This window comes from Purpureocillium lilacinum, assembly GCF_023168085.1.
Source record: "Purpureocillium lilacinum CBS 284.36 DNA, scaffold_3, whole genome shotgun sequence".
Lineage (NCBI taxonomy): Eukaryota > Fungi > Ascomycota > Sordariomycetes > Hypocreales > Ophiocordycipitaceae > Purpureocillium > Purpureocillium lilacinum.
This window is the reverse complement of record NW_027072113.1, coordinates 418,456-434,738: the sequence shown is the minus strand read 5'-3', so window position 1 is coordinate 434,738 and position 16,283 is coordinate 418,456. Positions and strand designations below refer to the sequence as shown.

Sequence of the window (16,283 nt, the reverse complement as noted above, 5' to 3'; positions counted from 1 at the left end):
CGCGACTTCAACCATACGTATTGAGGACTTGCGGTGTTGCGACAAACACCGCTGCCGTCAGCACACGATGCCTCGCATTCTCCTCCTCTGTTTCATTCATGGGTTCAAGGCAAGACGAGTAAATGGCCACCCGAGTTGATCTCTGCTGACAAGTGCTCCTCGCTCTAGGGTAACGACGACACATTTCGCGACTTTCCCGATGTAAGTGCGCGTTTGCGACCGAGGCCGCGCCGGTCTGATGGTAAGGTCTGACCATGTTCCAGGACCTGAAGCTACAAGTTGCTCGCGAACTGCCCAGCGAGCGCGTCGAAAGCGTCGTCTATCCCACCTATGAGACCAAAGGAGAGCTGGCGCAGGCCAGCCAGGCCTTTCTGGAATGGTAAGCAAAGCACTGGGGTATACAGGTAGTTATTGCGCTCCGCTGCTGATAGCTCGTAGGCTGAAGGAGCGTGTCATGGACATTCGAAAGACGCTTCTGGAGAAGCCGTGGCCTCCTGACGACAGAGAGGTTGGTGTCGTGCTCGTTGCACACTCTATGGGGTAAGAGAACTCCCCCCCACCAGCGTTTTCTCTGCCAACAAGGATCATCAGTGGCTTCGTGGCTGCCGATGCCCTGTTCCTCTCCCTCAACGAGAGGCTAGACTCCGAGACGGCGGACAAAACCCCGTTCCCTCTCATCCAAGGAATCCTCACATTCGACACCCCGTACAATGGTCTCGCAAGGTCCATGTTTGTCTATGGCGCCTTCTCCAACTACCAAAAGGTCAGCAATGTCTTCAACGTCATGACCGCGCTTGGCGCAGCAGCGCCAGCCGGCCTGAGAAGCCTCGCGACGCAACGCGCTACCAGGTCTGCCGCGGTATCTGCTGCCTCACGGTCGAACCCGGCGTGGAAAACCTGGCAGCTTGTGGCTGTTCGGACCGGAACCGTCGGCGCGATCGCTGCTGGAGGCGTCGCGGCATACGTGCATCGAGAGGCCATCATGAAGGGCATGCAGAAGGTGAAGAACATCAATAGAGACACGGTCGCGGACGGCTATCGCCAGAGCATGGAGACGCTGGGCCAAGGCCTTGCGTATGTCAACCGAGGCAATGTCGGGCACTCCTTTGCTTGGCTCTCGGATCACTTTACCTTTGTCGGCTCTCTCATGAAGCAGAACGAACTTTGCCGCCGGCTCGACCGCATGGGGTCTCTGAAGGGTGTCGGTATCCAGGACTTCTACACCTCTCTGGGTGAGAACGGGTACTGGCGTGGGGGTTACTTTGTCCCAGAGCGGACGTTCTGCGCCATTCCACCGGAAGATCACGTCGCCAACCCGCTCTTCACTCGCTACGTGATGCGCGATGCCGAAGACGAAGTCATGGCGCACATGACCATGTTCAAGCCCGAGAAGAACAAGGCGTACGAACGCATGACCGGCGAAGCGGTGGAGTGCGTGAAGAAGTGGTTCCTCAGCGACGAGCCACTGTTTGACGACCCCAAGTTCCGCGAGGTACCTCCCGAGGAGGTCAAAGAAGACCACGTGGCCGATGAGACTCTCAAAGAGCAAGAGAAAGCGATCCAGGACCAGGACAAAGGACAAGAAACGGCCGCTGCGGATGACGGAGATGATCTGCCGGACGAATCTCCTATTGACATTGCCGCAGCCGCATCCATGGTACCTCTGCCTGACGGTGAAGAAGGCGACATAGTCGTGCCAAGCGAGGACGAGAGCGCAGATTCCAATGAACGAAAACGGACGTACCGCCAGTACCTCTTTCAGATTGCGCAGCAGACCGGTCAAGGGGCCAAAGCTTGGTGGCCATCGAAGATGCCTCAGATGCCCCAGATGCCCAACGTATCCATGCCATCGATGCCGCAAATGCCGCAGATGCCATCTGCGGTGTCGGGGCTTGAGCGGATCCCTGTGCCGGGATGGGACCTTTTCAGCAAAAAGGACACAAAAGACGAGTCGCAGGAGAAGGCCGCGAGCGCGGCGGCTGAGGGAGGCGAGAAGGTACAGGACACAACAGGCGACGCCGAGGTGAAGAACACGGACGCGACAGGCAAACCCGAGGAGACAGCCACGAACACGACAGAAGAGAAAGACACGCCTGTGACAAGTAACACCCAGGAGACTGTCACAGATGCAACAAAAGACGCCGGAGAGACGAGCGCGAACACAACTAGCGGCACCGGAGGAAAGGCCACGGCTGAATAGGATCTAATGTACGATTGAAGTAACTTACGATAACTCACGATTTTGGGTGTTTTACAATGAATGTTGGTGCAGTGTTCGCGTTGCACAATGGAGCCTGGTCGCGTTTGTGTCTTCCGTCGAAGCTTAGGTACTGGTCCAGCACAGAGGGCGCCTTGACCGGGACGGGGGCAACACCGGGGGCATCATGACGGCAGATCGCCCGCTGTTGCTCGTAAAGTGCATATAATGAAGCAATGACGCGCTGGCTGAAACGTAGCTTCAGTTCTATTGCATCATTGTAGTATCCCGGGTCGGGTGCCAAGCTTTGACGACGCTGCTCCCAGCCCACAGCTGGCCAGACCATGAACCTTCATGTTCGAGGGTAACAATTAAATGGTACCACAAGATCACAAAGAAAGCACGGCGTTCCTCGTTCAAAGGCAAGTATTTGTTCAAATGCTAAAAAATGTTCAATTGCCGGCTTCAGTATGCCAGGCCGCTAATCCCATCTAAATACCCGTTTTGTTTACGGTTCATAAGGTCCATACCGCCAACGCTTGCTATTTTCCTCTACAAACCATCGCGCTACGTAGGCGCCTTTTTCGACCCATGTGGCGGCTTCATCTCCGTGCTGCTCCGCCACCTGCTTTTGGAACTCCTCAAAGTTGAATCCGACGATGGGGTGGGCTTCGCGGTGGTCGTTCTTGATGTCGGTGAAGCGCCATTCCACGTTGTCCACCACGGGCACCACCATGCGCCAATACTGGTGCCGCGCATCGCGCACGCCCAGCATCGCGCGCCCGGGGTTGATGTTGGTGAACTGCCAGTTGGCTAGCTCTTCGGGCGAAGAGTGCAGACCGGATGTTGGCTGCGCTTCCTTCGACTTTCGTACGGGCCGCAGGAGAGATTGTCCTTCGTAGTTATGAAGCAGATCTTTGACCGCCTGAGTTGCGGAGCCAGAGAGCGAGCCCGTCTCGATGAGCAGGTCCAGCACGGTCGGTAATATCGACTGCGTGGAGATGGCGTCGTTGATCGTAATGGGGGGTAATTTCGGGTGTGAGAAAACGAGCGGAACGTGGTTATTCGCTTTGTTCGGGTTGTAGTAGGACGCTAGAATGTCGTTTTCGGGGATCGACAATCCGTGGTCGCCAACAAAGATCACCAGCGTCTCGTTTGCGACGCCCAAGTCGTCCAAGAAACCGAGAATCTTGCCGAGCCAGCGGTCATCGTATCCGATCGCATTGATATAGTGTGACAAATCGTCCAGGCCCTTGCCGAGGGGGACGTATTCCTCCGACTTGGGCATCGAATACGGATGGTGGCTCGTGCTCGTGACGTGGGTGATGAACGCACGGCCATTCGTTTTCTTGGCTGTCTCGAACTGATCGCGTATGTAGTCTTCGAGCGGCGTCTCTTCGAAGCCAAAGTAATTCACATCTGGCAGGTTTATCCGCCCGAACTTGGCCGCTTCGCTCTGGAGGTAGTCCTTGTCGATAAGGCCGTCTTCGGGAAAGCCAATCTTCTTCATTAGGCCGCCGAAATTGTCGTACGACAGAGTCACGGACTGCATAAATGTCGATGTCCAGTTGTACCCGCCAAACGCGTGCCCGCCGTTCGCAGTGTGCTCGAGTGTGTTGAGCGCCGCTGCGATGTGCGGCAGGCAAGGCTGGTAGATGTGGTGTAAATATTCGAGGTTGAAGTCAGCCATCATAGGCATAACACCGCAAAGCGAGCCCGCTAAGCTCTTGAGGGTGTAAGTCGACGTCGTGTACGCATCATTGAAGTTGATGCCACCTCGTCCTGTCCCGTTGTTTTCTCCTTGGGGCCGCTCGAATTCATCGTTGTAGTCGCCCGTGATGTACTTGGCTGTAGGGGTAAGTGTCTTGAGACGTTCCAGGGCCTCTGGTGGAAACTCGTGTTCGTCCCAGGAATCGCGAAGCCGTGCTGGATTGATGCCCCAGTTCTTGATAGGGAAGACGTCCTTTCTGGTGCTCTCTAGCACAATGGCCATGATGTGACGGATGGGCACGTCTTTCAGGTCCTTCAATTCTGGCAGAAGTTTGTCGTCCAAGTTGGAGATTCGAAGGGGATCGGCCTCCGCAGAATAATGCTTCTTGTTCTGATACCAGTCCTCGAAGCCAGCGATCGAGTCTTTCGGTAACCAGGAGAGAGGAATTGGGTCGCGGAGAGCGGTCTTGTCCTCCCAGCCTTGGTAGATGCTTGTGGTGTTGTGGACGATGACCTTGTCTAGATTCGAAGTTGATGTCTTGAAGTCGACAAAGGGGAGGAGCGCTGGAGTCCACGACATGAACAGCAGAGAGTTGTCGTCGGGGCGAAGTGCGCACAAGATAACGTGGGCGAGCAACGCGACAGCGGCCAGGGCGTACGACACATAGTGCCATATGCGCGCCCAAGGCCAGCTTTTGATCCGATCAACCAAGACCGATCGTGCGCCGTACTGCTTTTCTTGCTCCTCGCTCTTCGCCGCAGATTCGATGTCGCCCTGGGGTATCTCGGTGTATTCGGTGGTCGAGAATTGGAATTTCGTTCTGCAAAGCCGCGCGCGTGCGCCGGGGACGACGGGCCAGCTAACAACGTCCATTAGCAAGCCCCAGGCGGCATACAAGACATCCTGAAGAAGCCATGACAGCAGAATCAGGGCCCCAATGACGAGGACCGACGAGACGAGCCCGGAGAGGAGGAGCGCACGCCCGGCGGCATCGCCAGCGAGCCCGACGTTGCGCCAATGTATTTCGGAGCCGCTGACGACGAAGAAGCAGATGTTGATGATATTAAGGAAGATGACGATTCCGATGAAGAGCGACGCGATGCATGAAGCAATCCATCGCAAGATGCCGGAGCTGCGGGGAGAGAAGAGCCAGCCGTCGAGTAGCAGGCGCAGTATTATGAGTAGCAGCGTGTCCTGGGCGAAGAAGGAGTACCCCCACCGCACCATATGGACCGTTGCCAAGGCTGAGAGGTGGGTGTAGACGTGCACCAGCTTGGCGCCTAGCACGGCCAGCGCGGACAGGGCGAAGACAAAGCGGCAGTTGGTAAAGCGCGAGCTCGTGGCCAGCGCCAGGCGTCGGATGCCGCGCAGGCGAGAGGCGACGTGGAGGGCGAGGCCACGCCCACGCCCATTGCCGGAGTGTCGGTCCATGTCGACGCGCGGAAAGGAAAGGAGGGGAGGCAGAAGCGGTTCGAGATGGTGCTTCACATGGCAGTATTGCGCTCGCTGCTGGTGGTGACCGCGGGCGACGACGGGACCCAGCAACGAACCAAATGAAGGGGGTGTGACAAGGCAAGGGAGAGAAGGGCCTGGAGTCGAGAAAGGATTTAAGTTGCCCCAAGCAAGCAAGCAAGCCAGCGAGCGAAAAGAAAGGGGGCAGGTGAGCACGCGACAGGGCGCACTACCGGACAGAAGAAGGGTGTTTATTTAGGGGGGGTAGAATGAAGGCGGCGGTCGAGCAGAGCAGGATCATGCGTGTCCACAGCCACGCATCATGCGGCGGCGAAGCCAATCGTGCGCGAACAAAGGATTCGGCTTGCTCCACCGCGTACTCTGTACGAGGCTCGGGTGCCTTGCGAAGCGAGATGGATTGCCGGCCTGCCGACTCGCGCCTGAGACGAGCAGACGGGACGCCCCGTGTGCCTGTCGCCTTGGCATGCAAAGGCAGCGCAACCACCTTTTTGGGACGCTAGTGGCGCTGTCATACCTCGCTGGGCTGAGTCCGATGTCATCTCACTCGCCCGGTGTCGATCATCTTATGTTGGCGCTTGGGCGGCCGAAGGGCTTGGAGGGCTGCGGCGCCACAGGGGGGCACGGGCGCGGGTCCAGGGGCACGGCCTGATGGAGTCGGCTTTGCTCGACTCGTCGTGGTCGTCCTGCGCTCTGCTGCTAGCGCGCTCCATATTCCACATGAAAAGGACTTTTTGCGCTCCGGCCTGCGCCCGAGAGAGAGGGCGTGGCCTTGACACGGCGCTGTTGCACCAAGGCAGTCAAACACCGGTTGACGGCTCTCGGCTGGTGCGAAGCATCCCGCCCCCGCCCCATGCCATGTCTTGCTGCGTGCAATCGGGTGAATCGAGAGCCAGTGGACTGTAAGGTACGGTGTGCTGAGGCACGACTTCCTGCCGTTCGTGGCGCCCGCATGTCTCGTGTCGTGCGTGGACCCCTGAAGGGCCGCAGCATCGACGACGCGAGAACGCGGACCAGACTCACCTGTTGCATTCCGGCAACCACGCCTCGGGGCATTTCCCTCGCCTTTGCTCGCTTTTCCCAGCGGAGGATTTGTCGTCGCATCGCGTGGGGCCCAACGGTGCGCGGGATGGAGAAAAGTCCGCCGCAGGCTTGTGAGCGCGGCGCCACAAACCATGCGGGCCAGTTTTTTTGCGAAGCCCGGACTTCTCTAGCGGCTGAGGCTGAACCTAGCCCGACGAAATTGCTTCCTGCTTCCTGCTTCTTGCCCCAAGAAATCCTGTGCAGCGGGTGGCCGCTACCACCACCTGCGGTCATGTGTTTGTTGGCAAACAGCGGCCCATGAGCCTCCTCTCCCGCAGCATCGGCGGCTACTCGATCCGAACCGATCCTGGCGCTTTTGATGAGGAGGTAAACACCTCCCCCCAATTTGTGTTACGTACAGGTGCAATGTCCTTGGTACTGTACAGCGTTCTTGGAATAACAGGTCACTCGCTGCCCCATTTCCGCCGCAGATCATATCGGCACCCCCGTGACCCTCGTGACGAACCGATTCATCAATCTCGGGTTTCGAGTCTGTATAAAGTATTCTCTACCTGACTGTGGCCGCGGTTTGGCGAAAGAAGCCTCTGCATCAAACGTACTTAATATCACTAGGTTTGATCTTTCGAATTCGCAGACAAGGCTTCATGTCGGGTCAGGATGGGCAGTTGACGGCCTTGTTCTCAAAAGGGCGGGCCCTGCCGCGTCGGTGACGCCCTTTCATAGACCTAACGACAACGGAGATGCACTTCGGTGCTTCTGCGGTCCCCGCGTCAGCGATTGTTATTAAATAGGCAGCTGCTTCCTTTTGTATGGACAGCGTTGAAATCACAGACTCAACCGCGCCGCCGTCTCTGATTCTCTCAATTCCGCGAGTCCAATCCAATTCTCACTCGGCTCAAGATGGCGAGCCCAGCCCCACAGTTTCGCCTTGCAACCATTGAAGATGCGTCACAGGTGCAACAATTGGTCCAAGCTGCGTTCCGCGCACCTGACGACCGGGAAGGGTGGACCGCCGACATGGAACTGGGCAATCGCTTTCGCATCGAGGTCGAGCAAGTCGCGGCCACAATTACGCGGGCCGACAGCGTCATTCTTATGGCCACAATTGGCGGCGACCTGGTAGCCTCTGCCGAAGTTGTTAAGCGCAGCGACGGGCACGCTCGTCTGTCGATGCTTTCCGTCAACCAGCGGTTTCAGAGCAACGGCCTGGGGCGCCAGGTTCTCGAGTACGCCGAGGACTACTGTCGGCGAACCTGGAGCGCGACCACCATGGAGCTGAACGCACTCTCGACGCGCCAGAACCTCATCTCCTGGTACCAACGCCGCGGCTACCGGGAGACGGGTGGGACATCGCCGTTTCCCCGCGACAAATTTAGCGATCTGGACTTGCCGGCGGACTTGTGCTTCGTGGAAATGGAGAAGGATCTGAGCTGAGGCCACCTTTCGATCGGTGGCTCCGTCCAAGATTGAGGCAGTGACGTCTCCCGACCGATGAACCCCTGCACCCCCGGACAGACCGCCTGCACCAGCAGCGCGTCTCGATACCAAAAGCCAATGAACACAGCCCGTCACGCGGAGACGACTCGTATCCCACAATAACTGGTCGATCAGATCACCGTGCCGCAGCCAACACCAGCCCGCGCGACACCTGAACATGGAGGCTTTTGCCTGGCTGTTTCGCGCGAGACGACGATGCACTGATCAAAGCCGCCCGAGTCAACGGAGCGGCGCGCAGCAAGTAACACCGGTTCAGCAGCGCCCTTTTCAGGCTGTACCTCGGGCAGTATTTGGACCGCAAGGCAATCGAGACGCGCGAGCTGCGCCGACCATGGTCGGAACATGGCCGAGGTGTGTGGACAGGCTGATGTTTCCACGGATAGCTCTTATGGGCTTCGCACTTCTCCCTCGTAATATGAATGGGACATTTTGTTTTCTCCTGTTCTCGCCGTTCATAGCAGTGGGCTTTCCAGCCGGTATCACCATCGGAGCCACGCTTGAGCGGCATTTGATAGTTCCCAAGCCCTCCTGCAGGCCGTCCAGCTGAGCTGCGCTTCGGGTTTGACGTGGCAGCCACAGAGGTGAGGTCGATTGGATCATCTCGGCCAGGCCGCCTCACGAAGAGGGGAACATTTCACTACACCGCTAGAAATATATCGAGCAACATATCGAACCGTTTCATGTTTGCGAGAAGATTTCTCTGCGCCACTGGAAACTCATCGAGCAATATGAATGAGACCACCATCGAGCCGTTTCGCGAGAAGATTTTCTGCGCCGCTGAAAATGTATCAAGCAATACGAATGAGACCACCATCGAACCGTTAAGCGAGAAGACCGGTGAGTCTCAGCGCGTCTTCTTTGGCCATTTCACCTGCAGCCTTGGCCGCCATCGAGGATCGCGAAGCCACATGGAAATGTTGCACGAGCAGCAGCTCATTTCCATCCGTTTTTGAGTCTAGAACCTCAGCTCGCTGCGAAGCCACATTTCCAGTCCAATACACTACTTTGAGTGGTGGGAACATGTCGCAAGCCTCTTTGCTTCGGTACCTCTCCCCATTCCTGTGTATCTCGACTCCTCGAGTGCGCTGCCCGCTCATCGGAGCCGGCCAACACCATACGTGTCTCCCCGCAGCTTCGCTGGCAGCAATGCCCTGACCGAATCCAGGAGCGCTTATTGATGGTAATACTGCGGTCGCTCAGAGCGCTGCCCGCGCGTAGGAGTCCTGTCCTTGGCTTTCACGGATTTTGTAGATCGCTTCGACGTCGAGCTGCGACTTGATCGGGGCCTGTGAGGGTCGCCACTGGCCGGGCCAGCTTCAACCACCACAATTTCGTCTGCTTCCGACAAACCCAGCCTCGATTCAGGCGCTTTCGATCCTTGCCCGGCTAACTCAAGGGCACTTCGTTCATAGTCTCCAGGAAGCTCCTGTATGCCATCGAGGGTACCCAATACTGCTCCCGTACTGCCCACGAGCTCTGATATCCTCTGACCCGATGTGTCCAGCTCTGATGCGGCTCCCGCGCCATCCAGTTCAACCTTCACGGTCGCGGCCGCTTCTTCGTTTTGATCCGGCTGCGTGTCGGCCCCCTTCTGGACTTGTAGGCGCCGCCTGCGGATGAACATATAGGCTCCTAGTGCAATCGCCAGTAGCCCAAGTGGAATGACTGTCCCAATGGCCGCCTTTGCGCCCGTTGATAAGCCTCCACTCGACGCCGAGCCCCCGCCATCAGTGGAGTTCGAAAGCAAGCTGGCGTTGGCGTTCGACTGTACGAGGACCACTTGCGCGGCAAAGACGGTGGGAATCAAGCCGGAAGAAATGTACTGCGTCCCTGTAGACCTGTTTGCTGTAACAGGACAACCTTGAACCATGTCTGCCATGACTGTTTCCCCTGGAGTCGGCGACGATGCGCAAATGTATAATGATGAGTCACAGGTAAAGCCGCTATAAGACTCACACCATTAGCATCTATTATCTTTGGTCTTAGCACTGGCTTAGTGTGAGTCGATCCTCCGAAATCGACTCACCTTGGGCAACACCCTATCGCGATTTCGCTGGACTTGATGTTATCCCATCTCGACAATGGTGCAGTCTGGCCACTGTACGTGGTCGTCATGGAGGTCGGCGCGCCAGGAGCCATGAAGCAACTTGATCCGTAACCTGAAGGACATATCGACCCCGGAGAAAAAACGGGATATATGCCGTTGTTGCCTTGGTCACCAAGGCCAATGTATGCCGGCCCATAGAGGGAAGGAAGGCAACTTGACACTGCGACAAGCTCCGTATATGAACACTGGTACCCATAAAGCCACTCAAAGATACTTTGAACCGTGCTTGACAAGGCACGATGGCCGAACAGAGCTAGCGTCAGATTATTGCACCCCGTTCCAGGCGAAAATGTCGTGGTCAAGGGCCCTACGTTCACGGTCAGGCGGGGCGGATCGGTCGGCGTCGCACTTCCTTGCGTCGTCGATTCTGTTGCCAGAGTCGTTTGTCGCCTGTGTACGTTGGCCATGTTGATGTCGGGAAGCCCATCAGCAACGCGGTCATCGATGGTGCCTTGTGAATGCGACGATAGTCGACAAGATGTTTCATCGACGAGCACCGAGGTCGATGTGTGGTGAAGACTCTCAGGAGCCTGGAATTCTGCGATGGCTGGGCCAAAGTGGCAGCTGGTCACCGCGTCCGTGCCAACACCAACCCCATAGAATGAAGTGTTGGCTGCCCCGTTGGCTGCAAGCAGATGAATCATCCCCTACATTTCAAGTGAAACGGAGCTATGACCAACAGCTTCCGAGGCCAAATTCGTTGCCTGAGCTCTCCATGACGTGGCTTGCCAGGTCATATGAAGCTGGAAATCGACGGCACGCTCGGGCCGGCGGAGGCTGATCCGCTCCATGAGGCGTTGCGGTGCGTGTGCAGATGACCCGTTTGTACGGATAACTCGGAGAACGAGACGCATAGACACATCTCTTGCCAAATTTGGGCAGTCATGACTACATTTTGCTGCCTGCTGCGAGCGGCCGTTGTTATTCCATAGGGCAGGACGACTGCGACATCCAGTGAGGGTGCTTCATCCAAAAGCACATGCATCCAGTCAGGTATGTATCCTGCATGCCATGACTTGATGTTGCCAGCCAGTAAGGCTGGACTGCAGAAAGCTTTGTCAACAGCGAGGCATCGCGAATTCCCACTGGACCACCTTGATCTTCGAATCGACGCCTGTGAATCCTCTTGCACGCACAGCATACCGGAGGGTCATTCTGGCAGCAGGTTCAATCCCACATTTCGATACATTCTCTAAAGGAAGGCAGTAGAAGTTCGGGGGATGAGCCTGATATGTGACCTAGATTTGTGTGATTGACGTGCCGTGGGCGACCATGAAGCTGTCGGATGCCTGAGCCAGACGCAACATGAAGATATAGGGTAGTTTCGACGAATTGGGAACCACTGGCCATACCGCCAAGGGACAGGAGCTCGGGTATAAGCGTCCATCTTCGGGCATTCTGGAACGTTGCCTGTGCCGCTACAAACCCGGGCGTACCAAGTGTTGGCCGTGCGGGACATCATTTCGCCCCGAAAGAGAGCAGGGTCTACGGAGTCAACAAAGATGAATGACGTGGCACCTGCGTTAGGTGACGTTTTCGACTCCGCATTCTCATCATTGCAAGGTTTGACAGTGGTGCGGTTACAGTACCTCCTAGAGTCCAGACATCAACTGCATGGCCTTGTGCTCCGCAAGTTGGATCTGTAGCCTCCAACTACTAGAGGTGGGGCTGTATATACGGCGGGTGAGCTTGTTCGTATGCACGCCGTCTGGTATAACCGCCGTGCCAGCAACAGGAACGGATCCTTGATTGACTACTGGCTCTTTCACAATTCTCTCAGTCTGATATTTTTAGGCCAGAGTAGTAAATCATCAGCACCTGAGAAGGTGAGCCAACATTGAACAAGCCAGCATCTTCTCCGTAACTCTCTCTCGTGATGCGGTGATGTTTCATTGGGCATGGGAAGTCTCAGAATTGCTGTTGGAGGCGCGAAAGTGACGGGTCATGCAGTGTAGTTGGTGATGCCCCGATCGTTTCTTCTAATTTTGTTTACGTCCACAACCTGTTCCACCATCCCTGGTCCGCGCATCTGCCGGCAATACTTCTGCGGCCCGTGAGCGCTGGAGTTTAATGTCCGAGGTGATATCCTTTAACTCGTCTTCCGGCGCTTCACGAAAAACCGGGACGTGTCGCCCATTGGCACGGAAAAGCCCAGTGCCTCCTCACACAAGTAGTGCGCCGTGCAGTAGTACCCCAGCAAGCCGGCAATGAAGCCAAATGCGCCGGCCGCCTTTTGCATCTTTGCGTACGTCTCGTCGTGGCCATCCGCCTTGACGAATTGAGATACTCCGTCAAGGACGAGGCAGAACTCAATCGCCGTGAACACGAGGACATACACGATGCTCCTGGTCAGTACCGTTAGCATGAAGCACAGCCAGGACATCTTTGGCCCGAGTTTCGTGCGGAGCGAGTGAGTAGAGACATACAGTCTTATGGAGGCGATCAGGAAAAAGATGTTTAGCACGCCCCAGACTGATGACATTTGGTAAGAAGATTCCCCGATGATAGGACGCGAACTTTGCTCTTACTGAGAATAAAGAACCCAAATGCATTGTAGAATTCGGGCGTGAAGCCGCCGTACGCATCGGCGACCCCAAACCAGGGTATCATGACAGCGCCATAGCCGCCGTAAAAGAGTCCTGGTTAGGTCAGGCGTCAGTCAGCGCCCCTTCTCAACTTCATCCTTGCCTTCGCAATCACGTTCAGTTGCTAGATACTAAAGGGACATTGTGCTCACCAAACGCCGTCAAAACAGTGTATGAAAAAGTGTCTCCCTTGATCATGAACCATTGGGCGCTGATGATTAGACCAACGCAAGCCACGAAACACAGGTTGCCGACAAACATTGTCTGGACGGTCACGCCGCGAAAGTTCATCATGGCCAGCGAGACGGTCAGCAGGGTCGTCGCGAAGCCGCCCATCGCGAGGGGAGCCTGGGTCAATCAGCCAAGATCATTGGTTGTGCCGCCTGGTCAGGGGTAGGTACAGGATCGGCCAAACGTGAGGTTATGGGGGTCGAGACGACATCATGAGGAGCCATGATGGTCTGCTTCTCCCCGTCTTCTTTGCTGAATGTCATGGCAATCGATGTTCAGGCAATCGACACAAACTTGTGAGGTGGGCGAGACGGTGAGACTGCAGGGAAATTCCCAAAAAGTAATGATACCTACGATGTTTAGTGCTCTCGAGCTCGACTTATTCCAGCCCAGTTCCCGAGCTCGGAGCTAGTCATGCCTCTGTTCGGCCGGTTTCGGCTTACAACCCACGTAAAAGACACGGAGAGAGAGGATAATCCCGCCCAATATTTGCCGGACAACTCGACTGTGGATAACTTGAACTGAGCGCGGCTCGAATTACGCCCTCGGGCCATCTTACCGCGGTGGGTCGCTCGTGGAAGCGTTTGCAATCTATTTGCTTCTTTTGGCTGTAGTGTCAGACTTTACGCTCTGTGATTTGTGCGTCAAAGCCAGGTACGGAGCGCGCTCGCCCCAAGGACAGGTCGGCGCTAGAGGGCGCCCGCTTGAATCCCCGGACGGCTGGATCCGACACGGACTTATACCCGGTGTCCTGCAGTTTCCGTGGACCCTCGCCATTCACATTGGAAGGTAACCATAGCGAGGGGCAATAGCGAATGCGAGATACAGGGAAAGAGGCCAAAACTTGTATATGCTATGCCTAGATTAGAGTTTAGAATCTCCTCTCCGTGCCCGGGGCCTGTCGCTGTGCGGCTTGTACGCTGAATCATGCATGACCGTGGCTCGAATGCGCCTCCCAAAGTATTCAATCTCAACTGTGTCGCCCTCGGACACCTTGGTGGAAAGGTACGCAAATGCAATCGGCTTGCCGACCGTGTACCCAAACGCCGCGCTGGTGATGTAGCCGACCGACTGGCCGCCCGCGAAGACTGGCTCCTTGCCGAGGACCATGGATCGACCATCGTCGACGGTGAGACAGCGGAGTCGCCGGGTGGCCGTCTTCGTAGAGCGGCTCTTCAGAGCTTCCTGTCCGACGTAACCCTGTCCAGACTCGCGCAGTGCTAAATCGAGGCCAGCCTCGTAGGGGTCGTGCTCGGTGGTCATATCAACGCCCCATAGCCTGATCCCGCTCTCTAACCGCAAGGCGTAAAAGGCGCTTCTGCCCGCCGCAATCAATCCGTAGGGCTGGCCGGCTTGCCAGAGGGCATCCCACAAACGCCGCCCATATTCTGCGGTGGTGTGGATCTCCCAGCCCTGCTCGCCAACATATGACACGTTGATCGCTGTCACAGGGATGCCGGCGATGGTCGCCTTCATCGCGTGCATGTATGGTAGACTGGCACCGGTGAAGTCGTCTGTGCTCGCTGCCATGACGACGTTCCTGGCGCGAGGACCCCACAGACCAAGGCAGCATGTGCTGCCGGTGATGTCGCGCACCTGCACGAACTGAGCAGGTGTCTTTGTGGTCTGGACGCGGGCTTCGCGCGAGAGATAGGCAAAGTCCATGGCTCCATTTGCTCCGACCTGGAAGGTGTCCTTGCCCAATCTCGCTATGACGAGGTCGCTGCGGATGCCCCCGTTGACGTCAAGAAGAAGCGCATATGTGACAGTGCCCGGATTCCTCGAAACCTCCCCTGTCGTCAATCGCATGAGCAGGTTGACAGCTCCTGGCCCTGTCACCTCCAGGCGCCGCTGCGGAGTTAAGTCGTACATGGCCGCGGTAGTGCGCGTCTTCCAAGCTTCAGCAGCCGCGATTGGCGAGTAGTATCTCGCTGACCAGGCATCCCGCTCGACAGGTCGCCATTTCGCGGGCAGATGGCTCAGCAGCTCTGCGTTAGCCTCATACCATTCCGGGCGTTCCCAGCCGCTAGTTTCGAGGAAGTATGCTCCGAGCTCTCGCTGACGCTCGTGAAACGGGCCGATGCGCAAATCCCGAGGCGAGTCGCGCGGCTGGAAGGGATGTAGAATGTCATAGACCTCCACAAAGTCCTGCTGCGACGTCTCCTTGACGTACGCAGGGGTGAGCTGGACTTGGTCGAAGCGGGACAGCTCGCACCCGGTGAGGTCGACCTGAGATTTGCCGGTAGTAAGGATCTCGGCCAGGGCGCGGGCTACGCCGGCAGAGTGTGTCACCCAGACGGCTTCGGCGACGAAGAAGCCATCTACGGTGGGAGACTGGCCGACAAGAGGTCCCCCATCGGGTGTGAATGACAGAATTCCGTTGAACCCTTCCGCGACGGTGCTCTTTTGAAGAGCAGGCAACAGCTCCTGGGACAGCTTCCATGCTGGTTCGAAATCTTTCGGTGTGAATTTAAGACGAGAGGGCATATTCTCTTCCGTGACGTGTTTTGGTGTTTGGCCAAGAGAGGCGGCGTCAACGGGAATGGGCCGATGGCCGTAATACCCAATACCGTAGCGGTCGCCGTGCTCGCGGTAGTAGATATCTTGGTCCTGGTATCGTAAAATGGGAAGGCTCGCTCCGTTTGGCAGCGCGTTTCGACCATTCTGCGCCGGCACGGCCGTTGTTTTGACGTATTGGTGCGCCATCGGCAAGAGTGGTATCGTTACTCCTGCCATTGCGCCGACCTCGACTCCCCAGAATCCTGCACATGAGATGACAATGTCGGCAGGGATGGCGCCATTTGGTGTCACGACGCCCGTGACGCGGCCATCCATCTGGCTGATGCCCGTGACGGGAGTCGATCCCAGATAGCGAACGCCCGCTTTACTCGTGCGTTCGATGAGCAACTGAACAGCGCGGGCTGCAAGCGCCAACCCATCACTGGGTATATGTAGGCCGCCCAGTACAAGGTCCTTGTTCAGATGCGGGTAGACATTGAGGCACTCGTCGGTGCTGATCAGGCGAGTCTCGATGCCCCAGGACGTCGCGAAGCCATGCTTCCTCTTGAGCTCCTCCAGCCTCGCGGGAGTCGTTGCCACCTCCAGCCCGCCCACCTGATTGAAGCAGCTCTCACCGTCCTTCTTCAGAGACTGCAGCTTCTCTACGGTGTATCGCGCGAACAAGCTCAGGGCTTTGGACGCGTTGCTCTGGAACACCAGGCCCGGAGCATGAGACGTGGAGCCGCCCGCCAGGTGCAGAGGGCCCTGATCAACTACGGTGATGTCGGTCCAGCCGCGCGAGGTCAGCTCGTCGGCGACATTTGCGCCGACGATGCCGGCCCCGATGATGACGACGCGCGATGAGGTCGCCATGACGACGACCTTTCTTGGGGGGTAGCTCGACGATGAGGAGGAGGAGGCAGATGGGGTCGATGCGTGTGC

At 57.0% G+C, this 16,283-nt stretch overlaps 5 protein-coding genes across 5 annotated transcripts; 2 read left to right on the top strand and 3 right to left on the bottom strand.

The window, feature by feature from the left end:
* Nucleotides 1-254: 254 nt before the first annotated feature.
* On the top strand, nucleotides 255-2,200 carry PLICBS_003995 (uncharacterized protein; the record flags this gene model as incomplete). Its single annotated transcript, XM_018326793.2, has 3 exons — nucleotides 255-379; nucleotides 439-540; nucleotides 592-2,200. The coding sequence occupies 3 exons, from the start codon at nucleotides 255-257 to the stop codon at nucleotides 2,198-2,200; spliced, it is 1,836 nt and encodes a 611-aa protein (XP_018175113.2).
* A 505-nt stretch (nucleotides 2,201-2,705) lies between these two features.
* Nucleotides 2,706-5,339, bottom strand: PLICBS_003994 (uncharacterized protein; the record flags this gene model as incomplete). The annotated part of the gene is made up of 1 exon (XM_018326794.2): nucleotides 2,706-5,339. One exon carries the CDS (start codon nucleotides 5,337-5,339, stop codon nucleotides 2,706-2,708), a length of 2,634 nt encoding a protein of 877 aa, XP_018175114.2.
* A 1,983-nt stretch (nucleotides 5,340-7,322) lies between these two features.
* PLICBS_003993 (uncharacterized protein) lies at nucleotides 7,323-7,856 on the top strand (the record flags this gene model as incomplete). Its single annotated transcript, XM_018326795.2, has 1 exon — nucleotides 7,323-7,856. One exon carries the CDS (start codon nucleotides 7,323-7,325, stop codon nucleotides 7,854-7,856), a length of 534 nt encoding a protein of 177 aa, XP_018175115.1.
* A 4,259-nt stretch (nucleotides 7,857-12,115) lies between these two features.
* On the bottom strand, nucleotides 12,116-12,947 carry PLICBS_003992 (uncharacterized protein; the record flags this gene model as incomplete). Its single annotated transcript, XM_018326796.2, has 4 exons — nucleotides 12,116-12,371; nucleotides 12,453-12,498; nucleotides 12,555-12,665; nucleotides 12,764-12,947. The coding sequence occupies 4 exons, from the start codon at nucleotides 12,945-12,947 to the stop codon at nucleotides 12,116-12,118; spliced, it is 597 nt and encodes a 198-aa protein (XP_018175116.2).
* A 759-nt stretch (nucleotides 12,948-13,706) lies between these two features.
* PLICBS_003991 (uncharacterized protein) lies at nucleotides 13,707-16,214 on the bottom strand (the record flags this gene model as incomplete). The annotated part of the gene is made up of 1 exon (XM_018326797.2): nucleotides 13,707-16,214. The coding sequence occupies one exon, from the start codon at nucleotides 16,212-16,214 to the stop codon at nucleotides 13,707-13,709; it is 2,508 nt and encodes an 835-aa protein (XP_018175117.2).
* Between the last annotated feature and the right edge of the window lie 69 nt (nucleotides 16,215-16,283).